At 39.2% G+C, this 26163-nt stretch overlaps 1 protein-coding gene across 1 annotated transcript in view; it reads right to left on the bottom strand.

Annotated features, from left to right (window-relative positions):
- PATJ (PATJ crumbs cell polarity complex component) overlaps positions 1-26163 on the bottom strand; it is a 363753-nt gene extending 337590 nt beyond the window's left edge. The window contains exons 1-7 of the mRNA XM_042951928.1: positions 26144-26163; positions 13326-13379; positions 11406-11462; positions 11141-11307; positions 8141-8335; positions 6460-6599; positions 1059-1254 (exon numbers count right to left, since the gene is read on the bottom strand). Of these exons, the coding sequence (XP_042807862.1) occupies positions 1059-1254; positions 6460-6599; positions 8141-8335; positions 11141-11307; positions 11406-11427 (720 nt within the window). The 5' untranslated portion in view covers positions 11428-11462; positions 13326-13379; positions 26144-26163. The remainder of the gene's footprint in view (positions 1-1058; positions 1255-6459; positions 6600-8140; positions 8336-11140; positions 11308-11405; positions 11463-13325; positions 13380-26143) is intronic.

Here is a 26163-nt window from a genome sequence, read left to right as displayed (position 1 = left end):
AGTAAAAAGATTTGCTAAAATACACCTGAATTAATGATCACAGCTAATACTCATAGAGTGTAAATTCTGTACCAAGCACCATGCTTAGCTCTTCACACGCATTCTCATTTAATCTGCACATTTAATCTCTCTGTGAAGTGGATGCTGTTCCTAGTTCCAAGTAAAAGAAGAAACTGAGGTGTGGGGGAGTCAAGGAACCTGCCTGATAGGACACAGCTAGAAAGTGGAAGAACTGGACTCGAACCCACCTTAGCCTGGCTCTGGCGCCCTTGTTCTTACCCACTGTGCAAAGCACTTTCCCACTTTGTACATTCTATTTATTATGTAAATTGTACTGTATTAATATCACTGATTGCAACAGGGAAAATGTCTACACATTAATTTGTGTTGTGACCTTGTCCTGTACCCAGATGGTCTATTTTTTCTTTTGTCCCAGTGAATGAAAATTAATCAGCTAGCACTTAGTGTTATAAGAAAATGAGATTTATTAGCCTGCATTCTGAAGATGGAGGCCAAAATCCGTAAAATGTTATAAACCAAATTTAAAGATTTCCAAGAGACTCTTACTTTTATTCTTTTAAATTGCTCAGTAGACATGCTTACGTTAAAAGGAAAACTTCTGTAATTTTGCAGTATAAATAATCTAGTCATAAACATCCCATCTAACTTACAAAAATTTTTTTCAATAATAATTTTCAATATTTTTGGAATAAAATAACTAAATCTTACTTAAGATACTTAATAGTAAATCTCTAATAAAACTCTCAGCTTAATTAAGGAACTCCCTACAGCACCAAGGAACACGAGACTCTTTCCCTCACCAAATAAGTTAAACATAATACTACAATTCATCTTCTATGTTAACTGATAATCTTAAATGAGGAGAATCATAGGATGTTGAAAAAACAGAATATCTTGTTTAATATGCTAATGCTATATTTAGAGATGATCTTTCTCAAAGTATGACAAGTAAAATGACACCTTCTAAATGTCTTTACACTTATTAAAATCAGTGGCATAATTCAAAATTGAGTTATTTTTCCAAGTTTGCAACTCACGGTTTCCGGCACAGTTGTATCAGTTAGACTGGTGGACGTACTGCTCTTCATGTGGCCTGGTTCCCTGGCCACGACCAGACGCAAAGATCCAGTGGTTTGTTGCAATAATGCAATTGCTTGCTGATGGGAAACGTTCTGATCCAGCGGTGTGTGATTAATAGCCAATATTTGGTCATTTTCCCTTAATCTTTGATCCCTTAATAAGAAAATTTTGTTGTAATATAATAGCATCATTAAAAAAAAATCTATTCAAGTGAAGCTGTTTATTTCTTATGGCACTATTTCACTTAGTACAATTACTCAAATAATTATATAACAGAGCTCTTCAGAGTGCTTTTCAGCAAAGCACTTATTAGCTAATTAACCAATTAAGTGGTGCATCCCTGAACATGTGTGCATGCACATGTATGGATGTATGCGTGTGTGCGTGCACCCACACACACATACACACACACACATACTTTAAACACCATTTGGGGTGGGGGGTGCCTGGCTGGCTCAGTTGGTAGAGCATGCAACTCTTGATCTCAGAGTCCTTAGTTCAAGCCCCACTTTGAGCATGGAGATAGATAGATAGATAGATAGATAGATAGATAGATAGATAGATAAAAACATTTGGCTAGAAAAATAAGCAAAAGCAATGTATGGAGCCCCACTACCAAGTTTTGCAAGTAAAACACTGTCCCATTATTGCAAGAACTGTATCCTTCTGAACCCCTTCCAATCTGACTTCAACATATATCACACTGGGGTAACTATCCTCAAATTCACCAAAAACTTCCTCTCTAGCAGAGTCATCCTATCTCCATCGTCCCTTGCTTTTCTGACACTTGTCAATAATTAGGCCCCACTCTCCTTGAAAATCAGCAGACATTACTTCTAAATCTGTTATCTAAGCCCTTTTCTGTCCCAATCACCAACTGCCCAACTGCTAACCAAGGTAAAAGGAAAACAAAACAAAAAAAAAACAAAAAACAAAAAAAGAACTGTTTTTAAAAGAATTTAGCAAAACCTGGGGCGCCTGGGAGGCTTAGTCAATCGAATGTCCGACTTTGGCTCAGGTCATGGCCTCATGGTTCGTGGGTTCAAGCCCTGCGTCGGGCTCTGTGCCAACAGCTCAGAGCCTGGAGCCTGCTTCAGATACTGTGTCTCCCTCTCTCTCTGCCCCTCCCCTTCTCATGCTCTATGTTTAAATAAACATTAAAAAAAAAAAGAATTTAGGAAATCTTAAGAAAAAAACACCTCTATTACAGTTAATATTTACTAAGCACTTGTCATTTAGCCAGGTACTGCACAAGATGCTTCACAAGCATGATCTCATTTACTCCTCACAATCACCTCTTAAAAGTACTCAGGCAGAATTTGGTAACTTCTGAGCTCAAGGACACAGTATAAACTTGGTTTGTATTCAAAGGCCTGTACATTTGGTCCCCAAGCACTCCTTCCAACTTGGCTTCCTTCCTGCATAAACCCCTTTTCCAACTATTCTGATCTATTCTTCCCCACTCAAACACGCCTGGCATTTCCCACTCTCATGTAGATGGTTTCCTGCATCTTTACTGTCCTGACTTACTTGGCCAAAATCAACCCACCTTCCATGATCCAGCTGTCTGTCTGTCTCTCTCTTTCTTTCTCTCTCTCCCCCACCCTCCCCATCACTTACCTCATTATCACAATGATCTAAACCACTCATTTACCACTCACTGACTATTCATTTATATTAAATATACTGTAGACAGAGCTAGGTAAATCCTTTAAAATTCTAAGTTTTCTGAGGACACTCATGTTTTAGGTTCTCCTGTGAAACTAGCAAGATCAGAGGAGCATGCAATTCTTGATCTCAGGGTTGTGAGTTTGAGCCCCATGTTGGGTGTAGAGATTACTAAATAAATAAAAACTTAAAAAAAAGAAACTAGCAAGTTAGATATTGAAATATCTATTTTTGATGTCGAAATTGTGGATGGCTCTCATGATAAATCAGGTACCATTAAAAATGTTGCTTATATATAGGAGTGCCTGGATGGCTCAGTTGGCTGAGCGTCTGACTCTTGGTTTTGGCTCAGGTCATGACCGCACAGTTCATGAGTTCGAGCCCCAAGTCAGGTTCTGTGCTGACAGTGCAGACCCTGTTTGGCGTTCTCTGTCTTTCTCTCCCTCTCTGCTGTGTTCTCTCTCTCTGTCTCAGAATAAACTTTAAAAAAAAATGTTGCTTATATGTCCTTTTATTAATATTAGGAAAGGCTTGTGTTAAGAGATAAAAGTAAGATTAAAAATTGTATATGCTCCATGACCTTGTCTTTATAAAAAGAAACCATTCTAAGGTATTTCCTAGTTGTCTCAGGGTAGTCAAAGTCCTAGATGTTTGGGGGAGGGGAAAGTAGTTTATTATATATTCTATAATTTTCTATTATATACATGTATTACTTTCATAATTTTGAAATATACATATATTAAATTGAGAATGTTGCTTGTGAACCTTTCCCAAGTCTGAAAGAAACATTTATTTTAAAATGTGACCACTATAGGACGATACCAGAAATCACTTCCATTTTCCCATCTCCAATGTCCTCCTTTCTGACTTCTTCACCTAAATTCCTATTCACAGTTTGTTCGTTAAGGAAAATTTCTTAATTAATCCCAAATGAATGGATACTCTTGAGTCTTTTCAACCCTGATGTAACTGATTTTGTGTAAGTTCTTAATTTACTCACATTCAAATCTTCTGTTTTCTGGAAATCAACCTATATTAATCTACCTTCCCCCTACCCAATAGACTGCCAAGACACTGCGTTTCTTTCCAGTTAGTAACTGCTCAGGGAATATACACTCAACCCCAGATAAACAAGTTGTAGAGAAGTGAAATCTTCTGGAAAATATGATTTTGATGCATTCTAAAGTTGAACAGAATTAGTTTTCCTGCTACTATAATTTAACTCCTCCATACTGTTTGTATATATTGAATTCATATTTTTCACTCAAGGGGAGACCAATTCTTGTCTCTCCATTGCAACATTTGCAAATAATGGATTCCCATTACTTTGAGAGTCAAAATAGCACAGGTAGGTCTTAGGTAAGATCCTAAAATAGCACAGTTCTATGTGGAAAGTCCTCAGGAGAAAGGAAGAACTGATCGTGATACATTTCACATGACCTAGAAAGTCATGAATAACTGACCACCACCTCTCTCCAGTCTCTTCTCATACTGTCTTGCACTAAATTCCTACACCAGATACACAGCAGCCTCACTCCAAGAACAGGAGCTGTATTCCATCTCTCCATAGGACTACTGTCAAGACAGTCTCTTTATTCTTCTAACACCTTCTCCTCTTCGCAGACCCCACTGTCTCAAGTTTTCTGCCAAGCACTGTGGTCTCTGGGAAGTCACCTGACCACTTAGTCTTGGTAAAGGTTGTTTACATGCTGACACATCAAATTCCACTTTTTGGAAATGCTCACCTCACTCTGTAATTACAGACTTCATACAGAGCAACTCAGACACAGGACTGACCACAAAAAGTTTGCATAACATTGAAGATACACTAAAAACTAGTGAACTGTACATTTTAGAACAGTGACATTTATATTATGTGAATTATATCCCAATAATAATTTTTAATTTAAAAAAAATAAAAATAAAAGTTGGGCCAATCAAAGTTAAATAGGCTTTTTGTCCAGGGACTTCAAAGCCTATGGTAAACTAATGGTAAGTGACCCAAGGCCCAGGCTCACCCGGGATTGTCTTAGGTTTGTCAGAATAGTCTTACTCTATACCTGCTGGCTCAGTGTCACTAACTGCATACCCTCTCAGTCCCAAAACTCTCCCAACATGGACAATAAATTATATGGTTACCCTAACTATGTATACCCAATCTCCAAGAACAGGATAGAATTTCTCAAATATATCTAACCATTGCTAAGGTTCCTCAGAAAATACTTGAGGAAATGTTGCATGACATGGCAGAAGAAAAGCTGCAAAGTCATGGAAATCCATTATTTCTGAACTTTCAGTTAGAGAGACTAGAACTCATACCCCATGAATGCAGAATGTGAATTCAAAAATTTATTATTGGGTGAGAATTTTTTTTATAATAGTACCAGTACTGTTGCCATTATTCTAACAGGCAGTAGAACTGTGATGAATAACAGTGTACTCGTTAAATGAATAACCAAGGACCTGAATCATATAGAAACAAAATACAAGGCTTGCACATACCTCTTAAAAATAAAAAAATATATACTCAGCAATCAAAAAGAATGAAATCTTGCCATTTGCAACTACGTGGATGGAACTAGAGGATATTATGCTAAGCAAAATTAGTCAGAGAAAGACAAATATCATATGACTTCACTCGTATGAGGACTTCATGACAGAACAGATGAACATAAGGGAAGGGAAGGGAAGCAAAAATAATATAAAAACAGGGAGGGGTACAAAACATAAGAGACTCTTAAATATGGAGAACAGAGGGTTACTGGAGGGGTTCAGGGAGGGGAGATGGGCTTAATGGGTAAGGGGCATTAAGGAATCTACTCCTGAAATCATTGTTGCACTATATGCTAACTTTGATGTAAATTTTTAAAAAGTAATAATAAATAAAACAAAACAAACAATAATAACAATAGTAATAATAATAAGGGGCACCTGGGTGGCTCAGTCAGTCAAGCATCTGACTTCAGCTCAGGTCATGAACTCACAGTTTGTGAGTTCGAGCCCCACGTCAGGCTCTGTGCTGACAGCTCAGAGCCTGGAGCCTGCTCTGGAATCTGTCTCATTCTCTCTCTGCCCCTCCCCTGCTCACGCTCTGTTTCTCTGTTTCTCTCTCTCTCACTCTCTCTCTCTCAAAAAGTAAATAAACATTAAAAAAAAATTTATTTTAATAATAAAATAGTACATGTACAATAGGGGGAATCACATAGATTTGAGGAAGCTTTTAATTGATAAGAGAAATAACAGTGTGACATGACCACCAAAACAGCTGTTATAATCTTAAGATGCAAATTTCAGTATTTCCATCTTACTGATCAGACACAGCTAAAATGCCATGTTCAACTGTGGGAGAATGTGGTGGAAGAGGGCACTAGCTTTGGAGTCCGGCTGTCTTGGAATCCTATCACGGCTCGTGGTTCCAGCGCCAACAGCTCTGTGACTGCAGGTAAAGTGCTGAACCTCTCTGAAACCCAGCTTTCTCATCTATAAAACAGGGCAATGATACTACCAGCTGGATCGCTGCCACAAGTACATGGGAGAATATCTGCAAAAGGCCTGACGAATGCATAGGAAGAGAGCAAGTGTTAGCTGCTACCGTTAACTGTTTTCATTACTAGTTTCTTATTTCCTTTATAACATTTTCAGAATTATCAGAAAAAAATTAGTAAAACACAGAGGGAACGCCCTCCTCACCTGTCTGCTATACTCCCCGGCTGCACCTCCTTCACAAAGATATCAACTTCTCCCAGATTTTGACTTCTAAGGGCCACCACACTGAATCCCAGGCCTCCAGTTGAAGGTCGTTCTATCTCGATATATTCAATTTGGCGACCCTAATGAAGGGGGATTAAAAAAAAAAAAAAGGAAAAGTCAATAAAGTATATTTAACTACCATACCCTTTCCAAAGAACTAAAATTGCTATTTTTGTGAATAACACAAAAAACAGCTTCTCTTAAGTCATCTCTATCCAAAAAATCTCAGAATTTCAGCAATAAATTATTTCTGGAAATGCTCTCACTTGGTTATTTTCAGTAGAACACGAGAGGGAATGTGCAGTATTCTGCAACCTCAGGGAATCGGAGAGGTATTTTCACACTTCATTCACGTTATGAGATGAAGCCCAAGCTGGATGAAAATTCCCGAGAAAAACATCTTTTTCCACAGTAAATTCTAGATTACTTTTTACACTGAATTTCTCTAAATTCTTTCCATGAAAAATACATTTTTCAATGAGGAAAGCAAAATAGATATCGAGAATGTGTTAGTGTTCAGCCGAAGTTAGAGCCAGCTGCATTTTTTAGGGTCTAATTTTTAATTTTATTGTGATGAATTAATATTCCACTTTATTAGGTTAACTCAAAATATTATGGAAAGGCCACCATTCAAATGGGTTCAACCTGTAACAAACACATATTTTATTGCTTTAGTTAATAACTACATTTATGACATGAGAACTTCATAAATGTAATCACATAACAAAAGCGTTACATTAGGGGCACCTGGGTGGCTCAGTCAGTTAAGCATCTGACTTCGGCTCAGGTCATGATCTCATGGGTCCTGAGTTTGAGCCCCACGTCAACTGTGTTGACATCTCAGAGCCTAGAGCCTGCTTAGGATTCTATGTCTTCCTCTCTCTGCCCCTCCCCTGCTCATGCGCTCGCGCGCGCTCTCTCTCTCTCTCTCTCTCCTCCTAAGAATAAACATTAAAAAAGAAATTTTTTTTAATTATTAGTCAAATTAATAGGATAGAGCTATAAAGTCAAAAAAGAAATTAGGTATAGAATATTTAAATATCACACCTTAACCGATTCTATTTAACTCTAAAACTCATGTTTCTTTTTTTTTTTTAAAGATACTTATTAGAAGGTGAGGTAAACAAACATTAACACATCCAAAATTTCAACTATTTAATTTTTAATAGTACAAGGGGTAAAACTGGATGACTCCTTCAAATGTTTCCCTAGATTTTCCAAATTATATTAGGTCTAACTCTCATTAATTCTGTCTTGATAAAAAATTAAAAATAGCTTCAAAGGAGCTTCATCACTTCTGGTAGACATCAGTTTTCCTCCTATGACCAAAATCCTAAGAATCCCTTTCAAGTGCAGAGATATGTCAAATTGAATTGTCTAAAAACTCCTTGCCACACTCAGATATTTTCCTTGCGTAATTTTAAGTCAATAAATGTCTAATACACAGGTTAAAAATAGTATCAATCTCTCCTAACAATATAAAAATGCAAGCAAACCACACACACAGAAATTAATTTTAAGGCAAAGAGTTTTTTTTTTTTTTTAAAGAGTATTGTTTTCTTTTTTAACCTATAAGAGGAAAAATATAGCAAAATAGTCCCATGACAAGATATAACTTTACCTGAGCCATCTGTTGAATGACTGAATTAAAGTCCTCATTTCCCAGATTAGGAGTCCAAGGAAACAACCCAGAGGCGGTCAGGTTATTAGAGGGTCTTTGGGCATTCCCGTTAGTAATGGCACCATCTGTAAACACTAATAAACCTTTCCTAGAAAAATCAAAGTTGGCTGAACAATCTGAGGGTATGTGGCTGAGCTGTCGGAGAGAAAACAAGAGAATCATTAACAGAAACCTACACAAAAGAAATTACTTATTAAATATTCTATTTTCCCCATTACATGTATAAATTGCATATTAAATATTTACACAAGAAATAAATAAGATACAGATACATGAATCTGTGTGTTTGTAAGTTTAAAAATTTTTTTATTTAGTATTGCACAGAATATTTAATAGTTTAAAATATGTTGCTTCCTGCCTTCTACCATCATCCTAAGTTAACAGCATGTACAGCAGCTCATTACACTTCTTATACACAGGTACAACCAGTCAGATAAACATGTAAGACCCTGATCCCTTTTGCGTTTCCATGTAGAAGGCCACAAAAGATCCACAGGTAATTGAAACAAAAATAACAGTATTTAATGAATGATTGCTATGAGCAAAGTACTACACCAGACTCTTACATATTATCTCATTTAATCCTTACAATAGCCCTAAAAGATATTATTCCATTTTGTGAACATGAAAACTGATTCACAGGTTAAGGAACTTGACCAAGATTAGCAGCAAATGAGTACTGTTTATACTTACATGGTATAGAAAAAAAGTGGGGGGAGGGGAAAGTAACCTATAGTTATGGTGAATAATAGAAGTTAATTTTTAAAATATCATTGGCTGAGAGGTGCCTGGGTGGCTCAGTCAGTTAAGTGTCTGACTTCAGTTCAGGTCATGATCTCACAGTTCGTGGGTTCAAGCCCTGCATTGGGCTCTGTGCTGACAGCTCAGAGCCTGGATGGAGCCTGCTTGAGATGTTGTGTCTCCCTCTCTCTCTGCCCCTCCCCCACTCATGCTGTGTGTGTGTGTGTGTGTGTGTGTGTGTGTGTGTGTGTGTTTGTGTGTCTCTCTCAAAAATAAATACACATTAAAAAAAATTGAGAAATAAAATCTCACTGGTTGAAGGGCGCCTGGGTGGCTCAGTCAGTGTCTGACTCTTAATTTCGGCTCAGGTCATGATCTCACAATTTGTGAGGTCGAGCCCCATGTCAGGCTCTGCACTGACAGACAGCTTGGGGCCTGCTTGGGATTCTCTCTCTCACTCCCTCTGCCCCTCCCCATTGTGTACATGCTCTCGCGCTCTCAAAATAAATAAACATAAATATATATATATATATGTATATATATATACATATATATATACATATATATGTGTATATATATATATGTGTGTGTGTATGTATATATATATATATATATATATATATATATATATATATATATACAGGAGTGCCAACACATCAGAATAAAGGTAACATCAAGAACAAATGTCAATAGGACCACATAGGGGGAAAAAAAAATCAATACCCACCAAAACTCTATGAAAACACTCAAAAAAATTCAGATTTTACAGTTGAATGGATACAATGATTATGCATATAACAACTGCAAACTATATAAATACAAAAGATAGTTATTATGATGGAGTGGTTGGTCAATTCCACTCTTCGTCCAATAAGAGCAACAGATTTGTAGTAACCCTTCCCAATTTCTATTGCTATTAATAGCATTCACTTGCTCTATAGGACTCATCCCCTGGCCAGGGACTATAGTACCAAAGCATCAACGTGGGGAGTTCTAAAATTATGGTTTAAATCTGATCCAGAGAAAGAAATTCACAAAAAGACATATGTGTGGACTTTAATCCTTAATTTGTCATAAGAAAAATCACTTGCTAAATATTTATGGGCAGCCATTTTGGTTTATTAGCAAAAACCATTTTTCCTAGATTTTGTTAATTTTCACTTAACAATGTTCTGCTACATAATCTCCAATTACATTTAAAATTCTGCCCAGGGGCACCTGGGTGGCTGAGTCGGTTAAGCCTCCGACCTCGGCCCAGGTCATGATCTCACGGTTGGTGGGTTTGAGTCCTGCATCGGACTCTGTGCTGACAGCTCAGAGGCTGGAGCCTGCTTCAGATTCTGTATCTCCCTCTCTCTCTGCCCCTTCCTCATTTGTACTCTCTCTCTCTCTCTCTAGAATAAGTTAAAAAAAAATTAAAACTCTGCCCAAATGTAATCCATAGGAGAGCTACTCTTCAAGCTCACCTTCTAAAATAGATGATTTAAAATCAATTTGCCCTCCGTGACCCCAAAAAACAGCAACCAAGAGGACAGTTAAAACTATTAATTGATATCACTCTAAGAACTGCTGCCATGTGATCTATAATTCAACACATGTGTGTGGAAACCCTAAGACTCCGGGTACAATACTGTATGTAGTAGAGAAAACACAGGTAAAACACCAGTTATACTGCTTCTAAGACCTTTCTAATCGGAAAATCCATGACATTTAACATTTATTTGATAAATATTTGATAATTGGGAGGTGTAAGTAATATGGTACAAGGGTATGATCACTTCTCGCTAGAAAAAAATGGCTTCATGAAGAAAATATATTTAAGCTCAACACTATTTTATATTCTGAAGAAAATGTTGGGAAGTCTGAAGGTATCTGACCTTTACATATTTAAATAAGTACAACTTATATTCTAAACACAAAATTTATCATCAATGTATATATTTTTTAAGTAAGCTCTACACCCAATGTGCGGCTTGAACGTAGGACCCTGAGACCAAGAGTGCATGCTTTACGGACTGAGCCAAACAGGCACCCATCGCAAACATTTGAAACTATCCGTGCAATGCTACCTGTAGGTCGCAGGTCCCAGTACAGTCTCCCTGTTGAATTAAGTGCACCGAGAGACAAGTTTGTCTCTATCTCTTTCTTTCTTTGCTGCCTTGAACATACCAACACGTAAAGCCCTGATTAGTAACTTACTTGCCCTCTCAGTTGCTTGATGGACTGCTGAAGTGTAAGGATCTGATTGAAGAGAGGGCTCTTTAGTGTTTCATAAAACAGAGAGAGTTTCTCATTCTGCGATGTGTCCCCCTTCTCCTGCAGTTTCGTTTTCAGCCGATCAAGAACTTGTAAGACCTGCAGTTTATCTTGTTTGAAGAAGGATAACCAGAGTACAAGTTAATCCCATCATCATTTGAATCGTTTGAATCGTTAATTCACTGATAGAAGTGTGTAGCTAGCATACCTGGAGCAGGATTTTCAGGCATTTTGAATTACTGTGTTCAATCTCTTCTAAAGAAACCTAAAGAAAATTTTAAAATACAAAAGATGAATTTCAATTAGCATATACTTTTCTATAGTACTGTAAAAAAATTAAAGAAAACATCAAGAATGTTCTTCATCAAAAGACTTCACTCAGGAAATTCAAATTAAAACTACAATTTGGGGGGTGCCTGGGTGGCTCTGTCAGTTACGTGTCCGACTTTGGCTCAGGTCAGGATCTCACACTTTGTGGGTTGGAGCCCCAGGCCGCGCTCTCTGATACCAGCACAGAGGCCGCTTCAGATCCTCTGTCTGTCTCTCTCTCTTTGCCCCTCCCCTCCCTCAAAAATAAAGAAACATTCAAAAAAAAAAAAAAAAAAAAAAAAAAAGCTACAATTTGAGGCACCTAGGTGGCTTAGCTGGTTAAGTGTCCAACCCTTGATTTCAGTTCAGATCATGATCTCACAGTTCATGGGCTCCACGCTGGCAAACACAGCCTGCTTGGGATTCTCTCCTCCTCTCAAAATAAATAAATAAATATTAAAAAATACTTAAAAAAACAAAAAACTACAATGAGGTGCTAAGATGGCTAAAACTAGAAAGAAAAACAGACAATTTGTTGACTGTTGACAAAGATGTGAAGCAACCAGAACTCTCATATGTCACTAGTAAGAACATAAGATGCACATACGCTTTGAAAAGTTGTTTGGTAGTTTCTTATAAAGTTAAAAATACACTTGCTGTGTGATTCAGCACTTCCACTCTTAAATACTTACCCAAGAAAAATGAAAATATGAATTCACAGAAGAGCTGTATATGAAGGTTCATAGCATTTTTATTTATAAAAGCTCTGAACTACAAAACCCCAAATGTCTAATAACAGATGAATGTACATGTTATAGAACATAAACAGAATATTTGGAAATAAAAAGGAAAAAAATTATGAATATACACAACACGGATTGTTCTCAAAAATCCCTCAAATGTTGAGTGAAAGAAACAAGACAAAAAAGGTTACAGACTGTATGATCCCATTCACATGAAGTTCAAGCTATAGCTATAAATTAGTTTACCTGGGCAGGGTAGAAAGGAGCTGACTGGGAAGGGATTTGAGGGAGCTTTTGGGGGAAATGGAAATGTTCTAAGTTTTGAATGGGGTACTATTCACACAGATGCATACATTTGTCAAAATTCATTGGCTTATATTCTTTAAATCAGTACATTTTATTGTATGTAAATTAACTTCAATTTTTTTTAACGTTTATTTTTGAGAAAGAGAGACAGAGACAGACAGACAGACACACACACACACACACACACACACACACACACACACGGAGCTTGAGTAGGGGAGGAGCAGAGAGAGAGGAAGACACAGAATCCCAAGCAGGCTCCAGGCTCTAAGCTGTCAGCACAGAGCCTGACGTGGGGCTTGAACTCATGGACGGCAGATGGTGAGATCATGACTTGAGACGAAGTCGGATATTTAACCAACTGAGCCACCCAGTTGCCCCTAAATTATACTTTAACAAAGTTGATTTTGTAAAAAGGAGCCTGGGCTGGAAAAGAACATCTAAATTAAGAGATGAAGATGATTTTAGAGAGATTAGGGGGAAAAAAGTCCCCAACTGCACAAATGATCCCGGATCCAAGTGCATCTGAGTCTCCAAAAGGTAACCACCCAATATATTGGCATTTTCTGTTTTTTTAATTCCAGTGATTTATTCAAATAAATTAAATGCCTAAAATGGAACTCAACGCAAATGTAACAACTCAAAATGCTAGGAAACCCTCTGCTCTGACCAAAATGGCACTTTCAGAGCGGTCACTTGTCCTAATCGTACACTAGACGGTAATAAATCATCAGAGAAACAGGAGTATTATATAGTCCAAATTTTCCTACATCAACTCTGGATACAGTTGCTGAATGAGGTCTTTATCTTCTAATTCAAGGTCACTAAGAAGAAAGCATATTAAAAGCCAGTAAGGGATGCCATCTGCACTGATAAAAGGTCCATGTATTCCATCCAAACGTTCACTGGATTCAGTGAGAAAGAATTGCTGAATAAGAGCATCACAGAAACGCTACCAATGAGCTCAGCATCTCAATTGTGCAACCTTTACAACTACCCATTGACAGGTAACTGAGTAACAAAAGACAGTTACAATGGCACTGTCCTTTTCTATAGCAGCCTAAGGCCCAAGAGGATTGACAAGAGCAGCTTTGTGGTCATTAATACATCAACCACTCTGAAATAAAGAATGCAAGCTAAAACTATGAGATGCTATTTTTTACTGTCAAGTTGGCAATTTTTTTAAATGAATAACCGCATGTAGCATAGATGTCATGGAAAAACAGGCGGGAATATAAATTTGCACAACCTTTTAGGAGAGCAACTTAGCAATAGCTATCAATATATTAAATTTGCATTCTTTTACCCAGAATATCTACTTCTGAGGGTCTCTCTTAAAGAAATACTTGCAGACGGGCACACAGATGTGTGTACAAGAATATTTACTTCATTGTTTTTAAGAACAAAACTCCTGGAAAAATTAAACTATCAAAAGTAGTCAGTCATGGGGTGCCTGGGTGGCTCAGTTGGTTAAGCGTTCAACTTTGGCTCAGGTCATGATCTCACGGTCTGTGAGTTTGAGCCCCACGTCAGGCTCTGTGCTGACAGCTCAGAGCCTGGAACCTCAGATTCTGTGTCTCATTCTCTCTCTGCCCCTCCCCCTGCTTGTACTCTGTCTCTGTCAAAAATAAATAAATGTAAAAAAAAAAAAAATTAAAAAGTACTACTTCTAAAAAAAAAAGTAGTCAGTCATTACAATAATAAAGTAGGTCTGAATGTATTGAAATGACAATGGGAGGGAAAGGGTTAACAGTAAGCCTGTGGCTCCCTCCTTCAGGGAGGGATAGCCAGCTTGATAACCAAACCCCCTCGCAAACCCTCTAAAGATTTTTAATAGGTAATAGCCCATGTTTTTAAATGTCAGGAAATACCTGATCTGTCCTAATTGCTTTTTGTAAATAATCTGAGAATATGTGGAATTATGGGGCATGGCTGACTAGAAAATAGGAGACAATCACACAGATATTTTACATTTGTCTAACTCGTAGAGTATAAAACTCAGGATTCCCCAAAAACAAAAGGTTTCCTTATAGAAAAATGTTTCCAGAGGCGCCTAGGTGGCTCAGTCGGTTAAGCATCCGACTTCAACTCAGGTCATGATCTCACAGTTCACAGGTTTGAGCCCCGCATCGGGCTCTGTGCTGACAGCTCAGAGCCTGGAGCCTGATTCAGATTTTGTGTCTCCCTCTCTCTCTGCCCCTCCCTTGCTCATGCTCTCTCTCGCTCTCTCTCTCTCAAATAAATAAACATTAAAAAAAAAAAAGGTTTCCATATATATTATTGAGAACTTGTCCAGTAATCTAAAACAAAACAACAATGTGTCCTAAGGTTGTACTTTATTCCTGTAAACAAATTAAAAACTGTGACTGAAGTGTGTCAGAAATACATTTATACGTTACTTAATGTCTACACATAACTAGGTTTCATAAGTGTGTTGATAATATGTCCTAAGAAGAAAAGTGACATTCTTTGGAATGCCTACTGGCTGGGTACTCCTCCAGGAAGGAATGTCTGTGCCTAACTCCTACCTGTAATCACTGAATCATGAGTAAGCTTTGGTGCTGGTTTGAAGTTTGATCTCTCATTCACATGAGCATGCTTTGACAATTCAACCCCCTATGTTAACACAGGGATATTACCTAACACTCACAACTGAATAGGGAAAACAGCAACTTTCAGGATAGGTGCATTTTCTTTTTGTGAGGGAAAAAAATATGTTGGGGCACCTGGGTAGCTCAGTCCATTAAGCATGGACTCTTGATTTCGATTCAGGTTGCGATCTCATAGTGCTAAGATTGAGCCCCACATCCGGCTCCATACTGGGCGTGGAACCTGTTTGGGATTCTCTCCACCCCTTCCCCACACACTCTCTCAAAACAAACTTAAAAAAAAAAAAATGGAAGCAAAATGGAACATGTCCAAGCACATATAAGAAGTTAAGGGTAGACCTAGGACTTGAACCCAGTCTTTTTAAGTACAGCCTTCTCTCAACCACTCTGCATCAGGATACAGAACATAGTACAACCTGACCTTTGCACTCCAAAGGAAGCAAGAGAAACTTAAAGCTGTTCATGGATTTTTACTTTTTAATGTTTGCTTATTTTTGAGAACAAGCTCTCTCTCATAAACAATTTATAAAAAAAAATATGTACTCATGCGTAGGTTTCTAGTTTTAGAAAGGTAGTCAATTTTATAGTGATTACTTCTAAAAAGTAAAAATAAGGATGCCAAGATTAAAAACTTAGATTTTTATAGATTTTAGTGCTGTTTAAACTTTATTTTAAAAGTATGTCTTAATTTTATAGCTGAAAAAGACAAAAAGATAATGGCGAACATGGCCTAGTGAGACAGCACACAGATACAAAGATCATGACAACACAACAGGATATATCATAAAGCCTATAAATAGTAGAGGTGTGTGCCATGTACTAAGTGAAATCACAAAGGGAGAGTGACTAAGCCTGAGTGGGGATGTGTGGAATGAGAACACAGTAGAAACTTCTCTTAAAGAGAATAGGGTGTAAGAGGAGAGTGACCATTTGACCAAGATAGTTTCTTTTTTTTCAACGATTTTTTTTTTTTTTTTTTTTTTTTTTTTTTTGGGACAGAGAGAGACAGAGCATGAACGGAGGAGGGGCAGAGAGAGAGGGAGACACAGAATCGGAAACAGGATCCAGGCTCCGAGCCATCAGCCCAGAGCCTGACGCGGGGCTCGAACTCACGGACCGCGAGATCGTGACCTGGCTGAAGTCGGACGCTTAACCGACTGCGCCACCCAGGCGCCCCCCAAGATAGTTTCAGATTACCCAGCATCATTGACAGTGTTTCATTTCACTGGCAAAAGTGTTGCAGTTGTGAATGGATAGAAAAGATGTAGCACACGCGCACACATGCACACACACACACACACACACACACACACAATGGATATTACTCAGCCATAAAAAAGAATTCGACCCTCCCATTGGGATGGACCCAAAGCTTATTATGCTAAGTGAAATAAGTCAAAGAAAGACAAATGGAATCTAAAAAAATGAGTAACAACAACAACAACCTCTTAAATACAGAGAACAAACTGATGGTTGCCAGAGGGGAGGTGGGTGGAGGGATGGGTAAACAGAAGATTAAAAAGGTACAAACTCCCAGTTACAGAATTAAAAAAAATTTTAAGTGTTACAGTTTGAATGAAATATAGGGATGCCCTTGGTCAGTGGTTCTCAAATTTTAGCAGGCATCAGAATCACCTGGATGGCTTGTTGAAACACAAGTTGGGGGGGCGGGGGGGTGGGGGGGCTACCCTCCAGAGTTTCTGATTGTGCAGGTCTGAAGTGAGCCACAGAATTTGCATTTCAAACAAAGTTCCCATGTTACCCTGAGGCTGCTATAGCCTAGAGATCACAATTGGAGCTGTACACAGGCATAAAAATACATGATTCTCCATAAGAATATTAACCAGCTTTAAATGATGTATTGTATATAAAGTCTCTGAAAACAGGACAAAAAAATAGTTGGCTTGTTTTGTTTTTACTGCAGATGTGGACTGCAAATTGATGTTTGGCTCACAAAGGGATAAGTACCAAAATTGGTACTTAAAAACCATGCAGTGTGGCACAGTCATGTTTATTCAATGTAGTAATAAAAACTTGACTTTTTAAAAAATCTCCTTGTTCTAACAATTCACTTTTCTAACAAATTATGTTACAAAAATATCAGTCCTTGAAAGACTGGGGGTGCAGGGGAACCCTGATCTCTTACTACTGACAGTTTAAGAAGCACAGACTTAAATAGACTTTGAGAGGGTCCTTGTAAATAATGTTAAGTAGACTGGTCTTTATCCTGTAAGCAACAGGAAGTAATTAAAGGCTTTTAAGTAGGGAAGTATTGAGTCCAGATTTCTATTTAAAAAGGTAATTCTGGTAATAGGATAGATTAGTGGTATTCAAACATTCCCATCAGTGAAAATATGTTGACTATTCACCTTATTTTTTATAATTATAAACACATATCACTATTATTTACATGTCATATGTTTTAAAACATAAATAAAATAAAAAATACCATGACAGTAAGATAAAAGCACTAAAAAAGTAAGGTTTTCTTGTCATCTTCCCATCTTCCCAATTGAATCATCCTGTGCATTTTGGAAACCATGGTGGTAGAGTATGCTTCAGGAAACGTTAAGGGTAGACAATGGGTGGTCATCCAACCCTCTGACTCATATTTAATTACTGGAAGGATTACCGGAAAATTACTACAATTCCATCGTGTTAGGGAATATCTAGGGAAGGCCACTAAAGCCTTAAGAGCATATGACGACAGAAGGAAGAAATGCCATAACTCTAGAGCTGAACATCCAGTAATCAGCACGTAGGCTAAATGGCCTCTCATTTCATGGTCCTAAGAAATCTTCAACCAAACAACTTTGATCTATTCGACTAGGCTAAGAAATAAGGCTTACAGCAAGGAATCTCCAGTTTGTTTAAACGTGGTAAAGTGGAGTCTAGCTTGTCAGAGATAGACCACCTAAAATCAGTCATAGCCTAGACATTAAAATGCCACAGTGTGCCGCTGTCCTCATAGTCGTACAGCCTCCAGAGAAGTAGTTATTATGCTCAGCTTCCACTCCATCATTGATCAAGTGAGTTTGAGCCATGAATTTTTCATGTCTGGTTCACTGTAGGATTTCACTGAAGGAAATTATTATAATATTGTGGCTTTTTTTTTTTTAATACCCATGCCTTTAGCCATTAACAATTAATGGAGTATGTGAAAAAAAAAAAAAAAAGCTGATGCAGAGATAGAAATGTAATTTGACTTAAATTTCCAGGTGGAGGAAACTTATTGAATAGATTTATTAATCTCCTCAGTTCAAGAATTTAACCAAACTAAGGACCCCGGTAAACACACTTTTCAGATTCCCAACAGCACATGGAATAGAACACACCGGGACAAATTTGGAGGGAAAAAAGATCACTGGCAGTCAGCTTGGCAAAGTACAGGTATTCAGCATCTAACTGCAGATGTGAATTGGGAGATCACAATGAAAGGCCTCACTGGGAATTCCCCAGAGCCAACCAGGGAGTTTGAACAATCTAAAAGCTATTAACTGTAAAAACAAAGTCATGATTTCAGAAGTTGCTCAAAATTAGAAGGTCAAGAGCAACTAAGTTTCTATTGCTTCCTTAGGAGTACAAAGCCCAGGTGGTTATCTAATTATCATGCCTTTTGTTCTCAAAGCTCAGTATTTGTAAGGTATCAATTGAATGGAAAACAAACTCTCCTAGCCAAAGTAAACACATCTGCTATCATGCTAATGCAGATTCAAGACAGTTGTCAAAGTCGTGTGCCCCTATCAAATGACAAGGCCTTTTGTAAACCCTTTAAATGTAAATGATAATGTATTTTTGGCTGCTGTCAAAACACGATATTCTTGGAATTCTGAAAACATATACAAATTCCAGAAAGATCTTGATATTTGGGGGTCATATGCTTAAGCCATAGCCAATCCTTAATTAAGTCCACTTAGGGGCACCTGGGTGGCTCAGTTGGCTAAGCGTCTGACTTCAGCTCAGGTCATGATCTCAGGGTTCATGGGTTTGAGCCCTGCCTCTAGCTCTGTGCTTCAGATTCTGTGTCTCCCCCTCTCTGCCCCTCCCCCCTCATGCTCTGTTTCTCAAAAATAAACATTAAAATTTTTTTAATTAAGTCCATTTAATGCTATTCAGAATATATAGAAGTTGAAGATAAATGATACCATGTTAAACTCAGAATCAGAACTGAAAATTGAGTCAGTTCTCCAGAATTATTCAGCTGGCGATATACTAATTTTCTTATTGAACTATTCAGTTAATCAATGCATATCAATACTCTCTGTGATTGGCTATCGTGTGAGAGTGAAGTTAAACTGTTTTATAGTACGCTTTTGTATTTCTGATGGTGGCAGTTTTCTCTAATAATTGACAAAAACAAGAAAAACCAAATCAGGGCAATGTTCACCCTTATGGATCTCTGTATAGCCAGTCCCTCACTGAAAAGACCCAGGCATTCATAAATGATTAGTTTCCACCTCAAATAATCTGTTCAATTCTCCCCACACTATAGGCTGTATGCCTTTCTCTCCAGAAATATGGTCGTGGCATTTTTGACATGCTTGGGATACTCAAAACAGTCGCAGCAAATTGTGAAATAGACAAAACTAGGCTTTGGACACCCGTCCCACCAATGTTCACCCTCCCTTTTCCTCCTGACCTTTTTCCCAATCCATTTTATCAGTCACTAAATCAGGTAACTCAACTTTTGGTGTTTACTATGCACCAAATCCAAGGCCTTTCATTCTGTAAAACATCTCATTTATCTTAATTAACAACGTAGTATTATTGCCCCATATTGCAGATGCAGAAACCTTCCTACAATTTCAAAACAACAAAGGGGAAATTTCACCTTGGGAGGAGGGAAGGTCAACTGTTAATGATTTTAAAAACAGGAGTCAGATATTTCACAACAGAGAGAAAATGTCTGTCAATGTACCCCCCAACTCACCTTCCTCTCCTACCATGCTCTGCCTGGGAGCTTCATTAAAATCTCCAGAAAGTAACTCCTAGGGCACCGACTACCCTACTCAAGGCAGAAGCCCCACCCTGTCCCTATTGTCAAAGTCATGCCCATCAGTTAGTGGCCAAAGCTAAATGAAAAACGTTCTGCACCTGAAAGCTACCTACCAGCTAGGCAAGATGTGCAAAACGCCAAAAGTACGGGACTCTGGTTTTGTTTTTCGAGTAAGGCCAACATAAGAGAATGCTCATCTCATGGAAATTTTACTAATTTTTGTTTTGTTTTTAAAGTTTATTTATTTTGAGAGAAAGCTTGCACATGCGGGGAAGAGGCAGAGAGAGAGGGAGAGAGGGAGAGAGGGAGAGAGGGAGAGAGGGAGAGAGGGAGAGAGGGAGAGAGGGAGAGAGAATGAATCCCAAGCAGGCTCCCTGCTGTCAGTGCAGAGCCCAACGTGGGGATCAGTCTCACAAACTGTGAAACATCATGACCTGAGCAGAAACCAAGAGTTGGTGGCTTAACTGACTGAGCCATCCAAATGCTCCCACTAATTTCTTTTAACCTGAAGACAGCTTCACAAATGCATGTCATCAACATAACATAAACAGAATTAAAATCTGAAATTCTTTTTTTTTTTAATGTTTATTTTTGAGAGAGAGAGAGAGACAGAGACAGAGTGAGAGCAGGGGAGGGGCAGAGAGAGAGGGAGACACAGAATCCTAAGCAGGCTCCAGGCTCTGAGCTGTCAGCAGAGACCAATGCGGAGGTTTGAACTCAACAACTGTGAGATTATGACCTGGGCTGAAGTAGAAAGCTTAACCGACTGAGTCACCCAGGAGCCCCTTAAACCTGAAATTCTTCCTTTTTTTAAAAAAAAATTTTTTTTTAATGTTTATTTATTTTTGAGAGAGAGAGAGAGAGAGAGAGAGAGAGAGAGAAACAGCATGAGTCAGGGAGGACCAGAGAGACAGGGAAGCACAGAATCTAAAGCAGGCTCCAGGCTCTGAACTGTCAGTACAGAGCCCGATGCAGGGCTCAAACCCGTGAACCATGAGATCATGACCTGAGTTGAAGTCGGACGCTTAACCGACTGAGCCACTCAGGCACCCCTCAAGTCTGAAATTCTTTAAAGATTTTTCTTTTATGCTTATTTTTGAGAGAGAGAGAGATAAGAGACAGAGCACAGTGGGGGAGGGGCAGAGACAGTGGGAGACACAGAATCCAAAGTAGGCTCCAGGCTCTGACCTGTCAGCACAGAGCCTGACGCGGGTCTCGAACTCACCATGAGATCATGACCTGGACCATAGGCACCCCAAATCTGAAATTCTTAAACACACACTACATGTAAACATGTTTGTTTACAACATTACTGTTCGATGGTTTTTAAACTATATAAATGGTGAATGTACTGTACATTTATCCTGCAGCAATTTGTTTTACCTTAACTTTACAACGTTAAGATTTAGTCATGGAGCACCTGGGTGGCTCAAGTCAGCTGAGCAGCCCACTCTTGATTTCGGCTCAGGTCATGATCCCAGGGTCATGGGGCTTGATTCCACATCAGGTTCTGCACTGAACGGGGAGCCTGCTTGAGATTCTATTTCTCTCTCTCTCTGCCCCTCTCCCTCACTCGTGCACACTCTCTAAAATAAAAATAAATAAAATTTAAAGATATAAATAAAAATGTCTCCTTTCTGACCACAAGCTTTGTCTTCTAAAAATAAAATAAAATTAGTCATGATGATACACATAGCTTCTTTTCATTTACTATAACTACTATATAGTATTCCACTCTAGGAATCCATGATTTCTTCACCCAATCTCCTGTGGATGGGTATTTGGATGGTTTCCTACTGGTGACAAACACAAAAACAGGATGAAGCTAAATACCTACCTCAATAATATACTCCTTTCCAGTATTGATCCGATAACCAATGCATAAAATAAGATTCTATAGCCTATGAACTTTGAAATCATGGAGACCTGGTTTCTACTGCTGGGACCAGCTCTGTGTTCTTATGCCAGTTGTTTAAATTTCCCTATACTTCAGATTCCTCATTTGTAAAATAGTTAATGAAAACTACTACATATGTACAGTTGGAAGGACTAAATAAGGTATTGTAAAACATTCAGCCTGGCACACAGTGTACATTCAATGAATAAGAGCTACTATTGTTATTAACATCTCTTTTCAACCAAAATTATTTAAGATATTTTAAGGGCTTCAAAAAGACTATTGTAGCTGAGATTTTGCTATATACTCATTAATGGTTATTTCTCAGAAGACTAAACTATAAAAATGTTCACTAATGCAATATATACAAGGAGGGGGAGTGGGAAGGCCCATAACTTGGCAATTAAAAAAAACTGTTTATAGGTAGGAATGTAAGTGCTTCAGTCAACTAAACCCTCTTAAGGATAAACATACTCATACTGAATCCTAACCCAGTGCTGTTCAATAGAAAAACAATGTGAGCCACATAAGTAATCTTTTTTTTTTTTAATATTTAAATTTTTCTAGTAGCTGCAGGAAAAATGTTAAAAGCAACAGGGTAAGTTAATTTTAATTTTTTTTAATGTTTATTTTTGAGAGAGCACGAATGAGGCAGGGGCAGAGAGGGGGGACAGAGAATCTGAAGCTGGCTCTGCACTGACAGCAGTGTGCCCCATGTGGGGCTCGAACTCATGAACCACAAGATCATGACCTGAGCCAAAGTCTGGCACTCAACTGACTGAGCCACCCAGGCGCCCCAGGGAAAATTAATTTTAATAATATATTTTGCTTCACCCAAAATATACAAACATTTCAATATATAAATATAACAAGTTCTTTTTTTTACACCAAACCTGCAAAATTTGACGTGCATTTTTACATTTACATCACCATCCCAAATGGCCCTATCTGAAGTGCCCAATAGTCACATGTACAAGTAGCTAACCATGTTGACAGCAGTTTTAACCTATGGCTTTTCAGAAAGATCCCTGTACAGTGTTTTTAGCAAAGATGTTTATTTAACAGCTAATATGGTCTCTATGCCTTTTATCAAAGTAACTCACAACCTTCAGTTCTTCCCAATAAAAATAGCACAACTCCCTAATTTTATCAGAATTAAACATCACAGTGGAGGAGCACAAAGTGGGGAAATAATGGCTCACGGTTTACAAGACACATTCTTAAAAGGATTTAATTTCAACCTCCCCCAAGCTCAGTGAGGTAGATCATTTACAGATGAGAAAACAGAGGACCAGGGATATGTGACTTGCCAAGTTATATGGTAAATGGACTCAATACCATGTCTCCAAAATCCAGTCTACACCGTTGTGCACAGCAAAACAGAAATGAGCCCTTCATGTTCAGCATAGATCCATCTCAGTGACTAAAGTGTATTGACAGGCTCTAAATTTCTATTTGCACCAGAACCTAAAATGAGGGCTTAAAAAAGGCATCCAAATCTACACAAAAACATCAGAGTATGAGAAAAACATAGCAATGGTCAAACAATATAAAGGCGGAATGATTCTCTCAAAAATACACTACCAAGATGAACAAAATCTTTACAAATTAAACCCAATTTTGATTTCACCAACCTAATGTATTTTTGTTACACTTTAACAAAGCAAGTAAACTCAGAATACTTGGTTGTTTAGTTTAAGGACTAGTATTAAATGTTTTTTAGGTTTTTTTAATGTTTGTTTTTGAGAGCAAGAGAGCATGTGAGGAAGGGAGGGGCAAAGAGAGGGGGAGGTAAGACCAGAGCTGAAATGAAGAGTCGTCCCTTAACAGACTGAGCAACCCAGGCACCTCCAGTAACAAAGGTGTTTTGTTTTGTTTTTAATGTTTGTTTGTTTGTTTTCTTTTTTGAGAGAGACAGAGAGTGTGAGCAGGGGAGGGGCAGAGAGAGGGAGACACAGAATCCAAAGTAGGCTCCAGGCTCTGAGCTGTCAGCACAGAGTGCAACATGGGGCTGGAAGCCACTATGAGATCATGACCTGAGCCAAAGTTGGATGCTTAACCGACTGAGCCACCCATGCGCCCCAAAAGCCTATAAGTAAAAATGCAATTACAAGGATTACTGAATGCTGAACCCATCTCAAAATCACAAGGTTCCAAAAGTGAAGTCACTATGGGAAAATACACAGGTTTCCCTTTTTAAGAATACTAACTGAAAGACAATATACCATAATTTTATTAGTGGTTACTTCCAGTGGTAGGTGGGTTTGTGTATGCTTTTACTTCCTTTTATAAAAATCCTCTTCAATTTTCTATGATGCATATAGGATGTTTATAGTTTAATATTCATACATGACTTAAACTTAGGCCTTTAGGGTTGCATTTTTGGCTCATCATATAGAGCATGAAACTCTTGATCTCTCCAGGTGGTGAGTTTTGGCCCCATCTTGGGAGTAGAGTTCACTTAGAAACTAATGAACGTATTTAGGGTATTAAACACAGATAAGAGCTTAGTACAATTTCTTTTCAATTTTTAAACACAACTATTATTCTAATGCTAAGGTCATCTTATGTGACTGTTAACAGGATCTCAATTAGCAAGAGCAAATCTCTTCAGAATAGTTTGCAAATTCTATCTCAGAAAGTACCTTCCAGCTCTGGTATTTATTAACTTTGTAATTATTTTAAATTTTTAATAATCTTTATATAGGCCACAGGGGCCGGGAAACATCAAGTTCATTTTAGTTAAAAGTCACAATCCCCCGGTTCCAATACTGCAAAATGAAGCAATTTGAGTTTTTACAACCACTAGCTTTTTTCTAAAAAAGATGTGTACAGGGGCGCCTGGGGGGCTCAGTTGGTTCAGGTCACCATCTTGCCGTTTGTGAGTTCGAGCCTTGGGTCTGGGTCTGTGTTGACAGCTGGGCGCCTGCTTCAGATTCTCTCTCAAAAACAAGTAACATTAAAAAATAAAAAACAAAAATTTAAACAATGTGTACAAATGAGTTGGCAGCCAATAGGAGCTTAGACAGCCTAGAATGTGGTGTTACCATTCTAGGCATAACGGAGATTTCTTCTTCTAGGTCTCCAGAAGGCTTCTTCATTAATTTAAGAAACACACGCTTGTTGCATAGCTATCAACGGCCAGAGTCTAAATACAGCTGAGAAGCTAGCTAGAGACATAGGGCCCTGAAAGTCGAACTCTTTCAATCGCAGAGACAAACCAGTAAACAACTAATTTGAATCCAAAGTGAGAAGAACCATCTGGAGATACGACAAAGTGCCAAGCGAACGCTCCTGGGGGAGATTAATTTGGCACTCCTGCTAGGTGTGCTAGCCGGGCTGGGGCGCCTGGGGTGGGAGAAGGGGTAGGATTTGAAAATGTTTTCCTGAGCTTGACTTCAAAGCAGGAATCCAGAAATTCCCCCAAAGGCTGGAGGCCACGGTACTTTCCATCTGATCCTCCCCATCTGAAAAGGGAGGTGAGCAGAGCCCGAGCCTGACCGCCGTCCTGGGAACGCGGCTACGTGACCACCGGGCACCCAGAGGAGGCCAGGGCCAAGTCGTCCACTCAGACGAGATCTGGGAACCCCCTTCTTCTCCGGACCCCCGTGGCAGGCCACCACCTGTTCACTCCTCTCACCGTCACCAGTGGAGGAAGACTCCGCCCAGCTGTGGGGCCAAGCGCAGGCACCGATCTGGGTGCAAACTGTGATCCCTGCCAATCCCGGAACAGAAGTGGGCCGAGATTTGAGGGCCGGCAGGGCCTGCTGAGGCGGGGCGGCACCGCGGCCGGCTGCCGGGTGCCCCCAGAGAGCTGTGCACCCAGCCGCGGGGACGCCCACGTTGGGGTCACCAGGGCCCCGCGCGGGAGGACGGCGCCCCGCACCCTCCGCGGGCCTGGCGCGGCGCTCAGCGGCGCCCTGGGTCTCCAGGGCGCACCTCCTCCCGGAGGGCGGGCGGAGGGCGCGCCGGCTGCAGGGAAGGCGGGCTCCACACGGCAAGACGAGCGGCCCCGCGCCGGCCTCTGGACGCGGGGACCACCACCCCGCACCGCACGCGCCCGCACAGCCCGGACCCCTGCTTTACCTGGTCCCGCAGCGGCGCGG

Source organism: Panthera leo, chromosome C1 (genome assembly GCF_018350215.1).
Source record: "Panthera leo isolate Ple1 chromosome C1, P.leo_Ple1_pat1.1, whole genome shotgun sequence".
Classification (NCBI taxonomy): Eukaryota; Metazoa; Chordata; class Mammalia; order Carnivora; family Felidae; genus Panthera; species Panthera leo.
This window is presented reverse-complemented; position numbering and strand designations above follow the sequence as displayed.